This window comes from Panicum virgatum, chromosome 5K, assembly GCF_016808335.1.
Source record: "Panicum virgatum strain AP13 chromosome 5K, P.virgatum_v5, whole genome shotgun sequence".
Taxonomy (NCBI): domain Eukaryota; kingdom Viridiplantae; phylum Streptophyta; class Magnoliopsida; order Poales; family Poaceae; genus Panicum; species Panicum virgatum.
This window is the reverse complement of record NC_053140.1, coordinates 44,576,408-44,590,569: the sequence shown is the minus strand read 5'-3', so window position 1 is coordinate 44,590,569 and position 14,162 is coordinate 44,576,408. Positions and strand designations below refer to the sequence as shown.

The 14,162-nt window shown below is 48.2% G+C and overlaps 3 protein-coding genes across 3 annotated transcripts; all 3 read left to right on the top strand.

Moving 5' to 3' along the window:
- Window positions 1–1,713: 1,713 nt before the first annotated feature.
- LOC120707673 (LEAF RUST 10 DISEASE-RESISTANCE LOCUS RECEPTOR-LIKE PROTEIN KINASE-like 1.2) lies at window positions 1,714–7,723 on the top strand. Its single transcript, XM_039992631.1, has 2 exons — window positions 1,714–2,571; window positions 3,093–7,723. Exons 1-2 carry the CDS (start codon window positions 1,788–1,790, stop codon window positions 3,149–3,151), a joined length of 843 nt encoding a protein of 280 aa, XP_039848565.1. The 5' UTR covers window positions 1,714–1,787; the 3' UTR covers window positions 3,152–7,723.
- Window positions 6,868–10,104, top strand: LOC120707674. The gene has a single exon (XM_039992632.1). It carries the CDS (start codon window positions 6,930–6,932, stop codon window positions 7,701–7,703), a length of 774 nt encoding a protein of 257 aa, XP_039848566.1. The 5' UTR covers window positions 6,868–6,929; the 3' UTR covers window positions 7,704–10,104.
- A 1,920-nt stretch (window positions 10,105–12,024) lies between these two features.
- LOC120707675 lies at window positions 12,025–14,066 on the top strand. Its single transcript, XM_039992634.1, has 2 exons — window positions 12,025–13,845; window positions 13,929–14,066. The coding sequence occupies exons 1-2, from the start codon at window positions 13,408–13,410 to the stop codon at window positions 14,064–14,066; spliced, it is 576 nt and encodes a 191-aa protein (XP_039848568.1). The 5' UTR covers window positions 12,025–13,407.
- The last annotated feature ends 96 nt before the right edge of the window (window positions 14,067–14,162 follow it).

Here is a 14,162-nt window from a genome sequence, read left to right as displayed (position 1 = left end):
AGGAACAACCACTGTTCTCCCCCGGATCGGGGGAGAAGGGTAGCCCAGTAGATGTCCTACATGTGTAATTCTCCCCTCCTTGGTCTATAAAAGGAGGAGGCAGACCCCTCAGCACGGGGGAGGCACGCGCAACAAGTTGAGCACGCACAAATGTATACGCACTAGCCACTCCTGGTACTGGCACTTGCCTCAATCAAACCCTAGCGTATCCAGAGACTTGGGAGCTTCTCTCCCTCTCTCGCTCGAGCTTGTACCCCCTACTACAAGCACCCCGGTGTAAGATAATACAATACCAGCCCCTCTGCTGGATGTACGGCCTCGCTGGCCGGAACCAGGATAAACCCGGTATCTCTGTGTCTCTTCTTGCATCAACCATCTAGAGACTGATTCACGCAGCATCTTTACTAGTTGGTGCTAGACCGCGAGGTCCGGACACCGACAATAAGATAAGGCAACTAGATTAGGTATTAATAGTGTAGTTCATATATGCCAATTATTATATGTGCGTGTTATTATATACTCCCTCCGTTCTGAAAAGACTATTATTTTCGCCTTTCAAATTTGTTCCACAAGGCGTTAACTCTCTTATCTATCATGCTCTCATGGCCGGCTAATAACATACGGTATATTAGCACTTGAACGGTCAATTCTGATCAAATGTTCTTTTTTTTCATTTTTTCCTTCATTTGAATCAACATTTTGTCCCGATTTCGATTTCAAATCTTATGCATGTTCCGGTTATCACACGCCAACTAATGCATGTTCTCCTCGATCATCCCAACCCACATTTCTCTTTTATATTCATGATGGATCCCCCTTCTCATCTAACATAGCACATTCACAAAAAAGATTTCCCAACAAACTACATGCTAAGAAATTATACAGATAAATTTATACAAAATGAAAATATATGATAAATTGATGTAATAAAGAATTTATTAATTTATGGAAAACAAATCTATGACAAATATATTTAATCAATATTATAAAAAAATATATAACAAAAAAAAGAAAAACAAAAGGTATGAAACAAAAAAAATATTCAGAACAGCAAAAGTGGTGAAAAATGCAGAGATAAATATTAGGAAACCAAATTTCTAGGACAAAATTGTTGAAAGAAAAAGGGAATCAAAATTTAGGGACAAAATTGGAGAGCAAAAGTTGAAGAAAAAGAAAATTGGAACACATGAAAGTATTTTGCAAAAAAATGTTTAAAGGATTTGGCTGAAAAAATTTGGAAACAAACATTTGTTTTTTTTTAGTACATGGAAACAAACATTTGTGACAATTTGGATCTTTAAGGGAACTTGTCTCTTGGCCCGGCCCGAACAAAAATCTAGCTTAGTTGGCCTGGCCCATAAAGTGTCGTTACTAAGAAAAATCGATCAGCCTCTGCCAGTGTACATAGTCCACAAACACCAAGACCAGAAAACATGTACCAATAAACACGTCTTCATCTAGCCGTCCTGCAAAATGTTAGAGCATACTGGTGACTACTCACCGGCAAGCCGGCAGCTTAAACTCGATCGCCACCGTACCCCCATGAATAACGGGAGATGCAAGGACGCCGGTGCCGCGCCAAGGCCCCATCGTCAGCCGCCGGCTGTCCCCTCGCGGTCCAGTCGTGGCTCGAAATTTCCACATCGAATCGAGGAACCGGTCGCTGTCATCCTAACTCCCGCACTTGACTCTCACGCACCCACAAGTCCACAACCTCGCCGACGCCCGGCACAACAACGCTCCGGGTCTCTCCCTCCGATCCGCTTCCCATTCACACCACGCGCGCGATGGCCTCCCTGTTTCTCCCCCTCCTCCTCCCCACCCTGTCCCTCCTCGCCGTAGCCGACGCCCTCCCTCCTCCATGCAGCAACGCCGCCACCTGCGGCGACCAGGTGGTCCGGTACCCGTTCTGGCTGCTCAACGCCTCGACGTCCGACTGCGGCTACCCGGGTCTCGGCCTCGTCTGCGAGGCCAACGTCACGCCCACGCTGATCCTCCCCGTCAAGTCCCACCGCTACAGAGTGTGGAACATCAACTACGACACGCACACCGTCGCCGTCTCCGACGCCGACGCCGACTCCGACGAGCCCGCGGCCGGCGGGTGCCCGCGCCTCCACGTGAACCTCACCATCGACTACACGACCTCATGGCTGCGGCTCACGCAATCCGACTCCAACATCACCTTCCTCTACAACTGCAGCAAAAACATTTCCTGGCCATCTGCCTGGGAATTGAGTGGGTGCTATGGATACAGTGGCAAGAGGTCGTACGTGCTGCCGGACGGCGGCACGGGCGCCGAGGCGCGCGAGTCGGAGTGCGAGGAGGTGGTGGTGGCGCCGGTGCTCGGCGCGCACAAGGAGGAGATGGGGATGGTCGGCCCGCCAGGAGCACCCCCGGCGGTGGGTGACATGGTCAGGGCTGGGTTCCAGCTGATGTACCACGCGCACTCGCGGCAGTGCGGCGGGTGCGAGCGCTCCGGCGGGTGGTGCGGCTACCGGCACAACCAGACCGACGGCGGCGCGATGAGGTTCACCTGCTTCTGCGACGGGGGGCCGACTGCTGACCGCTGCGGTGCGTATTGATTCCTCCTCTCCCGACACGCTTTACTTTTCCTCTGATCATTTTGCTTGCTTTGAGTGTCCGGATATGGGGATTGATCGTTAGACGAGGTTGTGCGCGCAAGGTAGTCCCAATGCAGACTCCACTCATAGAGTCTAAGCCTCAAAGACTTCATCACAAGAAACTATACTTCTCAATGCAAAGTGTGTTACTTTAGTTTATATGGCATACTTGTCTCTCTCACATTCATTCTTAATTTGCGTGAAGACTTGGAGTCTAAATAAGACTTGGAGTCTTGATTTCTCTCCCTCTTTCTTTCATAAATATACTGTCACATCAGCAAAACACAATAAATAGGAGGTTTAAACTCTATGATAGAGTCTGGGTTGGGACTGCCCTAAACTGAATGTAGGAAAGATTAGGCGAAGGAAATCAGCCTGGGGGTCCAAATTCTCCATAGTTTCGTCGACCACCAGAATTAACAGCCGTTTTCCAGCAGTTAATTGCGCCGCGCTCAGTTGTTGCCTGGACAGGAACAGGACCTCTGCTTGAAAATTATGCGTGTGATGTCACCAGATTGCCAGTTCCGTGAAAACTAGAAAGGGGGACACGGTTCCGTGATGTCACCAGGAGGAGGACTGGTGGGATCGGAGCACAAACAACACGCCATTCGTACTAGCACCTCAGAACCAGAAACTGGCAAAGGACTGGGAGACTTGGAAGGCTCGCAAGGTTGGTTGCTGGTTTCGTTTCATGGCATGCAGCTGATGACTGGCAGCATGAGCTCTCATCTCTGTCGATGACCCGGCGTACGGGTTGAGAGCCCATTGGTCCTTCAACTCCGTGTTGAATGGAACGCAGCGTCGCACTGGCCAGTACACCACCGTTGCTTGTTACGCCTGTTTTTTTTAATAAGGTGTTACGTCTGGTCTGGTTTGGTTTGGTCTTTGGTGGTAACGAGACTTCAGCGGCAAGTCCAGTGTACACTCAGAGTTGCGGACCTCGCGCACGCCTCCCGTGATCTTCTACAAGTATTCAGAAGATCGAGGGATGAGCAAATAGCTCACATTGGTTGGGATCGGTATGGTGTCTTGAAAGGTTGCTCCATTCATACTGGAATGTCACCTTCACCGGTCGCCACTGACATGCCGAGTGAAAGAGACTTGCTGAGAGTAACCGAAGTTTAGGACCAGCTCTCCTTTTTTTTTGCGACTACCAGCTCTCCTTTTTTTAAGAACCTTAACTTACCTTATATTTTAAGAAACAAAGGGGGTAGTAATTAAAGACCCCTTTAAAGCTTCACGTTAATTCTTACTAGGCATATTAGAAAAATAGATAAAGCTTTGAAATGATCCAAAACCAAAGTTGCTACCACTTATTATTACATAGACTAACAATAGCTCTTATTGACCTATTTTGCTTCTAAATTGCCCTTGTCTACCATTATGAAACATAACGTAAAAGAGCCATTAAATATATATCTAAATTACCCATGTTTGCTATTACTCTTACGTTTCCAAATATATTACACTTTAGAGAAATGTTATATTGTTGTGTAAGAAAATGAACGAGAGGTGAGAGAGGACAAACAAGTTTTGGTTAGATATACTCCCTCCATCCTATAAAAAAATACAATTGTAGTATTAAAAAATTTGTCCTGCAAAAATTTGTAGACTTTCTCACACAGATAGGAGAGCGACTAAAAGTCTAATTTTCCTTTATCTAGCTCTAGCCTGCTCGATTACATGCGCGATTAAATTTACAAATTTATCTGCATGCATGCACTGCACCCACTAGATGTACACATGCAACAAAATTAAACCTGCATGATGGCACCATTTGGATTTGGGTAGACGGATGAGGTATTTTTACCGTTCTTGAGCACCTAGAAACCAAAAAGATGTATCCTAGGACAATTTTTGAATGCTAAAACTATCTATATTTTGAAACAGAGAGAGTTAAGTTTTCTCAGAACTTTTAGTATTCTAATTTTTTGTGGAATGGAATGAGTAGGTCCTGTATTTATTAAAAAAGTTATAATATTTATGTCTATTTTAAAAGTCTTATATGTCTGTCTAAAACTCACCAGTACAGGTAGGAGACTAGGAGTATAAGTTAATGAACAACTAAGTAAATTTCAGACCTACCTTGTGTGCCTTTTAGAACTACACTAGACCACATTAACAAACAAACTACTAGCTAGTATGTATTGTACACATCAGCGTCGCACTGGTTAATTAGGTTGCGACCTGCTGCCAACAAAGGAGATTTTGCGAGCCTCCAATATATAAATACTGTTCACACACTTTTTTCCTTTAAAAACTGTTCACAGAGACCTAATTTCTCGGTGATATGATTGCCTGGATAGCGAAACGAAAGTATTGGTACTATTACGGTGTGCTCGTCCATTCGTACAATTGGCACTCAGTATTTTGTAGCCTTAGATATTTCTTTTTGTTGAAAACTATCGTAGCCTTAGATATAAGGTCCAAGCTGTATCTCCAAGGTAATACTAACTTTGTGTCTTTATCTTTTTTATTTAAATCTGTGACAAGTCAAAAAAAAATCCGCCGTGGCAATCATTTATTGTTCGAATAGCGTTGCTGAGTTTGACAGCCTTTTCGAAACCAATCGTAGACAGAGACAGAGACAATTCCATATAAATATAAATAGTATTTCTCCTACTAACATAATTTTTTTAGAAGAACTCCTAACATAAATAAAAACAATTTCTCATCACTGATGAATGCATGGTTGCTTGTACAGCCGGGAACTTTTGTTTGCTGTGGCCCACCTAGATTTTGGCCCATTAAGGCTAGCCCACCAGCTCATGCGGGAGGACGAGCTCGGTACCAATACAAGGCCTGAATCACACCCATTTATCATTTCGGACAAGAATATGGTCTCTAAACCACAACTATGACCGATAATTTGTCCTATAATACTTTATTAAACAATTGAACCACTATGAACAAATTTTGAATGGAAAAAAGATCTACAGCCCTCATGTTCATGTTTGATTGAATGTGCTTGTCTCAAACGACAAGTCCCGGTGGCCAGGTGGAGAACTTGGTAAAAGTAGTACCATCTTGAAGGGCTCGCTGAATGCAGTTTGTTGGAAAGGCCGGGGACATGCACGTATACGCTAACTAGTGGCGTAGACAAACGATAGAAGTGTGCAGCCACCTGCCGCACAGTCACTGTCATTCTACAAGTGTGTCATACAAAAAAATTCTGTCGTTTTACAAGTCATAGTGGCATTACAGAGTCAAGAAGACTAACCCTAAACCATTCGATCCGATGCGGAAACTTGCGCGTAAACAATCTTTTCCGCTCCTTTTTCAAATTGACTCCGTCCTGGCGATATAAAGCGTTGCTACTACTATGGCTGAAGGCGCCTGCCTCCACCGTCCGGACTCCGACGCGCACTACCTGATTTCGAGGCTTTGCCTTGTACCGGACTATGACACATGGCAAAGAGGTGTCTTCACCGTGTGCGGGCCTATGGCACACAACAAAAGACATACTTCGTCGTGTACTGTACGTTCGCCGTGTATTTTCTTTGCGGCGCACGGCACAGATGAATTTTGCTGTGTGCCCGTTGTTTCGCACACGGCGAAAATGGAGACACACGGCGAATTGTCAGTTTCCGGTAGTGGCGCTTTGTGCTGTGACGATTTGAAGTGTTAACTAACAACCGGAGCGATGACCTCTTAACATAGAACGTATACTGTATCATACAAGTTGATACAGTGGAATTAATTAATTAGGTTCTGGATAACCATCTTCAGAAAAAGTGAAACACATCCATACATCGCCCAAGCGGGTAACCAGCATATTACGATTTTCTCAGATGCATGGGAACCAGTTATGTGATTCTTTCTTCTTCTTCTTCTTCTTTTTCTCTTTTTCGAAACAGTTGTTTGGATTTTGGAGAATCAATTAACAAATGTTCTTCTGGAGAAAGACATTAAAAATGCACCCCGAGTCCAGTGCTAGGCTGTACTAGTATGTTTTTGATAGGTATGGTCCATGTGGAAGTCAACTGAAATCGTACCCAATTGGAGAACGTATCTTCGCCTGGACCAACCAAAGCCCAGCAGTGACGTCCTCCAACTTGCAAGCAGCCGGTGATCACTGATCGACCGGCTTGGCACGCACGACCCAGCGAGACGCAGAGTCTAAGTCTCCGAGCGTCTCCGTCTCAATCCGTGCTCTCTCGCGTGCCCCCACCACAAACCAGCCTTCTCCGAAAGACCCCATCCAAGTCAAGTCTACGGGCGGGCGCTATAAACGGCGGCGGCCGCAGGTCCCTCGCAAGAAACCGAACGCGGGCCCGACTGGAGCTAACGAGGGCACAAGGCAGCCAGATGAGCCCGCCTCGCCTTCTCGCCGCCATGGCTGCTCACCTACCACGCTCCCTCGCCCTCCTCTTCGTCTTCCTCGCCGTCCATATTGCCGCCGCTCATGGCGACCCTGCCCTGCTCCCGACCACCTACGACGCTTCCATGTGCCGGGAATCGTCTATGTGCGGCAACATATCAATCAAATATCCCTTCTACCTCTCCACCACAGTCAGAGACATACCCGGTTACAGTTACAATACTCCCTACTCCTGCGGCTACACCGATCTGATGATCTCCTGCCAGGGCGAGGGGCCGAAGGAGACGCCAGTCATCTTTCTCGGCGATCACAACTACACCATCCTGAACATCTCCTACGACAGTAACACCATCATCCTGGCGGACAGCGACGTGCTCGCCGGCGGCAGCTGCCCCGCTGTCCACCACGACCTCAGCTTCGACAAGCTCTGGCTGCACAACAACACCAGCTCCAACGACAACCTCACCTTCTACTTCGGTTGCTACTCAACCGGCGTTCCTGGTGTGGCGGTGCCGCCTGACCTGGTCACATACAAGATTAACTGCAGCCTCATGGGTCCGTTTGGCGAGGGAGCTTCCTTCGTCTTTACACCTGACGATCATGTTAAAGCCCAAGAGCACGAGCTGGATCAGGATGGGCACTGCAGCGAGGTCGTCTCCGTGCCAGTGAGGAGCGAGTTTCTGATGGCAAGTAACCGGTCCATGCTGGTGATGGGCGGATACGCTGAGGTGCTTTGGTACGGGTTCGAGTTGGAATGGTGATCATTTCATTTGACTCGCTCCATTCTCTTTCTGCAATCGCCACACCACGCATCTCCGGATTCCCGGTTGCATCGGTGATTTTCATCTCGTAGGTCGTAGCTAGTCTCCCTGTGCCCCGTCGCCACTGTGCGCGCGTCCTTCAGTTCACTGCTCCTCATCATTGCTGCTTGCCTCGAGATAATGGTGAATGGTTGGCAGATGACCTAGTCTAAAACTGGTTGGGTACCTGGGTTTGCCCGCAAAATTAGTGCCCGGATAGGTGCGAAACTGAAAACTCTGTTTCATGTCTTCATCAGTCGGCAACGATGGTTTGCAGCCTTCCGCCCCCCTCCTCTGCTCCAACGGCAAGGTGGGCAACCCGGACTGCAAACCAATTAAGTCCTCCAAAACCGATCATTCCATTTCACTCGCTCCATTTTTGCAATCGCCACACCACGCATCTCCAGATTTCCGGTTGTATTGGTGATTTTCATCTCGTAGCTAGCTTTCCTGTGCCCGGTGGCCATTGTGCGCGTGTCCTTCAGTTCACTGCTCTTCATCATTGCTACTTGCCTCGAGATACTAATGGTTTTGGCCTGATGACCTAGCCTAAAATTGGTTGGGTACCTGGGTTTGCCTGCAAAATGAGTGCCAGGATAGGTATGAAACTGAAAACTCGGTTTCATGTCTTCATCAGTCGACAAGGATGGCCCCTTCTCTGCTTGTGCACCAAATCTGTGCTCTTTTTAGGAAAAAAATTGGTTTACATCCTGGAACTATCATAAAAGTCTAATTTTCAATCTTCAACTACAAAATCGAATAACAGAGGCCATCCAACTGTTGAAACCGGACAAATTTAACCCTTAGGTAGTTATCCCGATTATTTTTAAATTACTAAGATCCAAATGAGCAATAATAGATATATTACATTTTTAGAAAAATTTTGATACTAGTTTCATATTTTTATATTTAAAATAAATTAGTTTTGATTTTTTAGGTGTAGCTAGATTTTTTTTATTTTTTTAAAAAAATACAAACCACCTTCAAAACCACTCAAAAAGTCAAATTATTTTGACAATTGGATGGTCTATATCGTTTAGTTTTGTAATTGAATGTTGAAAATCAGATTTTTTTTTCTTTTTAATGAACGAGGTTGATCAGGCGGCATGCCGTGCTCCACCATTTTGTAGAGCAGAGAACCGGACCGTCCCTGCTTTTTCAGTGCGGAATAAGGACCAGCATACTGAACGAACCGACACCTGGTTTGCGTCGAGCATTTCGTAGAGCAGAGGATCGATTGGAGAGTTAGCATTGCATCATTGGGTGGCTTTAGCAGGCAGACGATTTTTTTTTCCTGCACGTCTGGAACACGTGATGCAGGCTCTTTGATGGAGCGACCGCAAAACTGATCTATTTTTTCCAAAAAAAAAACAAACAAAACGAAAGGAGACGGCAAAACTGGTCTATCTAAAGACGTGTTTGCGGGGTTGAGGTCGGTAATGAAAGTATGCTTGCGTTTTTCTTTCCTTTGCGAGAAAGTGAAAGCATGATTTATGTTCACTTTGATATCTTTTTCTTTCTTTTGGAGAAAAGTTCACTTTGATTTCAGTGGTTTACATAGCAGCGCGGACTTGGTCCCTGCTGTTTAGTGTACTGCAGTTATGTAGTTGCTGACCACGTAGGAATATATAACCCAAATAGCTTCTAGATTATTTAGTAAAAATATATTCTAACAATCAGCTCCGGCGGCGGCAGCTGCCCCAGCGTTCGCCGCAACGTCAGCTTCCGCCAGGGCCGGCTGTCCCCTGAGCGAACTAGAAATTATAGTCCCTTGAGACTAAATATTTTCTCATTTATAATATGGAAAAAATATAGTAGTGCTAATAATACATATTAAATTTTGAAGAAAAATGCTGATAGTACAGACAAAAACGTCAAAATAAAATTAGTCTAAAGTTTATGAATTGAAGATCTAATATGCTAAATAAACGACTAATGAAATAACTCACTAAATTCAAGATGAAGGGTGCGATTGATATGATGGGCATCTACTTCAAGTACCACAGGCAATTAGGTTAAGTGCGAGGGCAGTAGGGCACATGCAAGCACACTGCATTTAACAAATGTCTGGTGGCCGGCGGCTGGAGATCTTTTCTCTAATTTGCTCATTTAGTTTTAGCTATTTGGATTCTATCGATGGTGACGCCTACGAGTTTACGACACCACGATCTCAGAAGATAGAAGTCGCGTCTCCACTGTTTTTTCGATGCCTTGGTCAACTTTAAAGTAAAAGATACGATGATTGAAATTCTAGAAAGCATGCTTTATATATGGGTTGTTGGGCCCCTTTTTCCTTGAGCCCCCGGCAGTCGCCTCTCCTACATGGCCCTTGAGTCGGGCCTGACCCTCTCAAAAAAAAAAAGTCGGGCCTGGCTTCGGCCAGGGGTCACTAGCTCGCAAGGCAACCTCATCTTCTTTTTCGGCCGCTACTACTCAAGATGCAGATTTTACCGGGTCAATCTAATAACTTAGTACCCAAAACTTAAAGTTTTAAAAAACCTATTAAGTAGGCCCATTGATGTCAACTTGGTGCCAAGAAATCTAGGTCGTTCGGGTAACCGGCCCAATCCCAATCTCTCCTCCCGGCGCCGCGCCTCCTCCCTGCACTCCGTGGCTCGGCCTGGCGCCGGCGCGTCCGGCTCCCACCTGCGACATGCCGCTCCTCCTCCACACAAATCTTCTCAGTCCCCAATCCCTAGTGGATCGATGCGGCGGCCATGAGCAGGTCGGAGGCCCGGAGCACGACGGCCAGGGACGCCAGGTTGGTGGCGGCGCAGAGGAAGAAAAGATTTCCAACCATTCACACCTTGCCGGCCATGTCTGGCCCATCCTCGCCATCCCAGACCGCGATGGTTGCGCCTCCACCCTTGCCCTCGAGCTCGGCAGCTGCGGCTGCGAGCAACCACAGCTTGCGCTAGAGAGGCTCAAGAACATGAACGCGGTGAGCGAGGCGGATGCCACAACGTAGGCTAGGGCAGCGAGGCGCCTAGTGGCCCCTGGGGTCACGTGGAGGTAGACAAGGGCGAGACCGAGCAGGTATGCGGCTGGGAGGATGACGAGGGCGGCGGCGACAACCGTGTTGAGTGCGGGGCTGACGGGAGGCCGCGTCGAGGTAGTTGAGGATCGGGGTGAGGATGTAGGCGCACCTGAGCGCGAAGGCGAGCGCGAACTTCCTGGCGGCGGTGACTGGAAGGCATCTACGGCTGGGCGCTCAAGAACCTCGAGCACTGTCGATTGATCGGCTCTTCCTTGAAGCTTCTTCTCTGTCGTTACCGCTGGCTGGAGCATGGTAGGGAGAGGGCGATGCGCGAGACTGAAAATAGGGGAATGGACTGCAGGATACGCAAGATTTTAGGTAATCCAATGAGTTTTGGGTAACTCGGTATTTAATTTTTAGATTGCTCCCTATGCAAACATTTTCCGCTAGGTTGAGTCGGTTGAGGCGGACCCAAAACCAACCTCTTGCGTCCTAAGTTGCTACCTCGCACCGCCGTGGCCTGGATTTTTTTTTTTTGGGAACAAAGGCAGCTGCGCGGGGTTCAAGGACCAGCCCGCCCGGATCAGGTGGCGGGGTATCCTTCGGTTTCACTCCCTCAACTTCTGGGATCGCCAGTGATCAGACGGTCAGACCACGCGATCCGGTTGCATGCCGGCTTTGATGCTTCTTCAATTCTTTTCTTCTCTCCTGCTCTGTTCTGCTTCCGTCGCTTTCACCTTACCAACGCCGCGCACGTTTGACTTGACCTGGTCCCCAAGTACTATAGTTGGTTTGCCTGACAAATACTACGTGGGTAGGGTAGGTGGGAAAGGTAGGAATTCCGGTTCCTATTCCCTTTCCTTGTGCGACAAGAATTACACCCCCTTGTCATGAACGAGATTCATCATCAAGCGCCAGCGCGGCACGGTGGCCTGCTGCGCTCCACAGCTAGCGTTTTGCGGTGAGGTGAACCGGAATGTCCTTGGCTCCTTGCTTCCGTTTGAACTCTGAAACAAGGGTCACGTTACTACCTACCACGACTACAGAATACTCCTGCTAATGGGGCGGGGCTTGATGAGGTTTTTGGGTGGGTTTTAATACGAGTACTATTGGATGGGTGGAAACGGGTGACACTATGAAATGGGTTGGGGCGGGTTGGGTTGACGACATAGACGGGTTGGGACGCTATGGTAGTAGATCGGCACGTAAGTCGCATATCATCTTCCATCGTGACTTCGAGTTGGGGCGGGTTGGGGCATTGGGCCAACGGGGTGGGTCGGGGCGGGTGGTAGTTAGGGCTCTTAAAATATGGGTAGGGGCGGATTTGGGGTGGGTTCAACCCCATTAGCAGGCGTACTACGGAATGTGTGAAACACTTCCTTGCACACCTGGTTCGCGTCACTGAACTGACAAGTTAGCAGTGGCTCTGTTAGGCTATCTCCAACAGCGTGACCCAAACCCAAATTGAGGTCTTGAATAGTGGTTTGGGTACTAGAAATGCTCTCCAATGGAGCACCCAAATAGGCTAGGCATTTTGGGTCCAAGGTGAGAGGAGAGGCAAATATAGGTCTCTCTCTCCTCAACCCAAATGGGCGCAAGCACTGCGGACGACGGATAAGGTGGGCCCATGACTGGATGACGGGCGACGCTTGCAGGGAGGTGGGATTTGGGGCTGGGCTGTTGGAGATGACGAGTTTTGGATCTTTGTGTGCGCGACCTATACCTGAGAATGGGTATCGCATTTGTCTTCTGACTGTTGGAGACAGTCTTAGGCAACTGGCCAGAACCGTTTACTCCATGTCCTCCTTGCACATCTAGAACACGTACGTGAGACTGTTGCTTCAGGCTCCTTATTGGATCGACAGCACACTGGCCGTGAGAGCAGAGACCGCCACGCCACGCGACGCGAGTACCCCAAACGCTTTGGTTTGGCCCGAATCAAAAGCATAGCTTGTGTTCACTTGCAGTCTTCACTGCGGAGGTTCCCAAAACAGAGCCGACTGGGTCCCTTCCGTTTACTAGTGCGGCAGACTCTGGCCTTGTTTGATTGTGTTTAAAGATTTAGAATATGTAAGTCGAGAAAAGAATTTTGCATGTATGAAGTACTAAATGAAGTTTATTTGCAAAACCTCTTTGCAGATGAGTATAACTTTTGCGACGAATCTAATGACGGTAATTAATCAATGATTGGCTACAGTGATAATACAGTAATCATTATCTAATCACGCGATCAAATACCTCATTAAATTCGTGAGGGTTCCTAACGCAGAGATTCTGAAGTTAGTTTTGTCAAGTACTTTTGTTTGACACCTCTAATTAACGGTGCCTCTGCAATTGCTGACCACACCGGCACGTTGAACACAACACCTTCTAGCGAGCATTCGTACAAGTTTTATATTCAGAAAAAAGATTCGTACAGGAAATACCGATCCCATTCATCCAGAACCAAGACCGAGGACCTTTCCGCCACGGGCGGCAGCCAATGAAAACCACGCGGGTGTGCAGCGACGGGAGGTAGGCGCCACCACCTGACTTCGCAATTGGCATCTTGCGACTTGCGAGGCTCCGGCAACTGGTCACAGTCAACCACGCGCTCCTCACATCGCTTCGCCGCCATGTCCACCTTATAACAAACGGAGGCGGGGTGGTCACCAGACCAAGAAGCTAGGAAAAGTAACCTGTTCGGCCATGGATCTCTTGCTAGCTCGCCGCCGGCTGCCGCTTCTCCTCCTCGCCGTCTTGGTCGCCGCCTCCCATGGCGTCCCTTCCAGCGGGGACGGCGACGGCGGCCGCTACGACCCCTCCATGTGCTTGCGGCAGAATTACACTTGCGGCGGCTTCAGCATCAGCTACCCGTTCTACATCAGGACGGGGGATCTGCTGGGGAACACCAGCTCGTACTGCGGCTACCCCGGCCTGGAGATCCAGTGCGAGGAAGACCAGGCGTTTCTGGAGCTCGAGAGCGGCAAGTACACCGTCACGCACATCGACTACGACTACGACAACGACAACCTCACAGTCCAGCTCGTCGATCCCGAGGTCCTCGACTGGAGGAACGGCTGCCCCAGAACCGACCACAACGTGACGCTCCGGAGCTTCGAATGGCTCTTCTATCCTAACACCACGGTCGACCTCCTCTTCTTCTTCAACTGCAACTTCCTCTCCGACTTGCCGTCTCAGCCGTCAGAATCGAACGCCACCACCTGCAGATTCGATGTCGGGCAGCCGTCGATCGGGCTGTCCTTCGTGTTCTTGGAGCAAGACGTGCCGTTCCGGAACACGAATTGGTGGCAGAAGTGCGGATTAGTAATCGAAGTGCCCTTGCTCAAATCTGTTCTCCCTCCTGATCCACTAAATGATTCTGCATGGAAGAACGGTGGGTATGGCAGGAGCCTTAGTGAAGGATTCCAGTTGGCGTTGAATCAGAGTGGGAAGACCCAGGC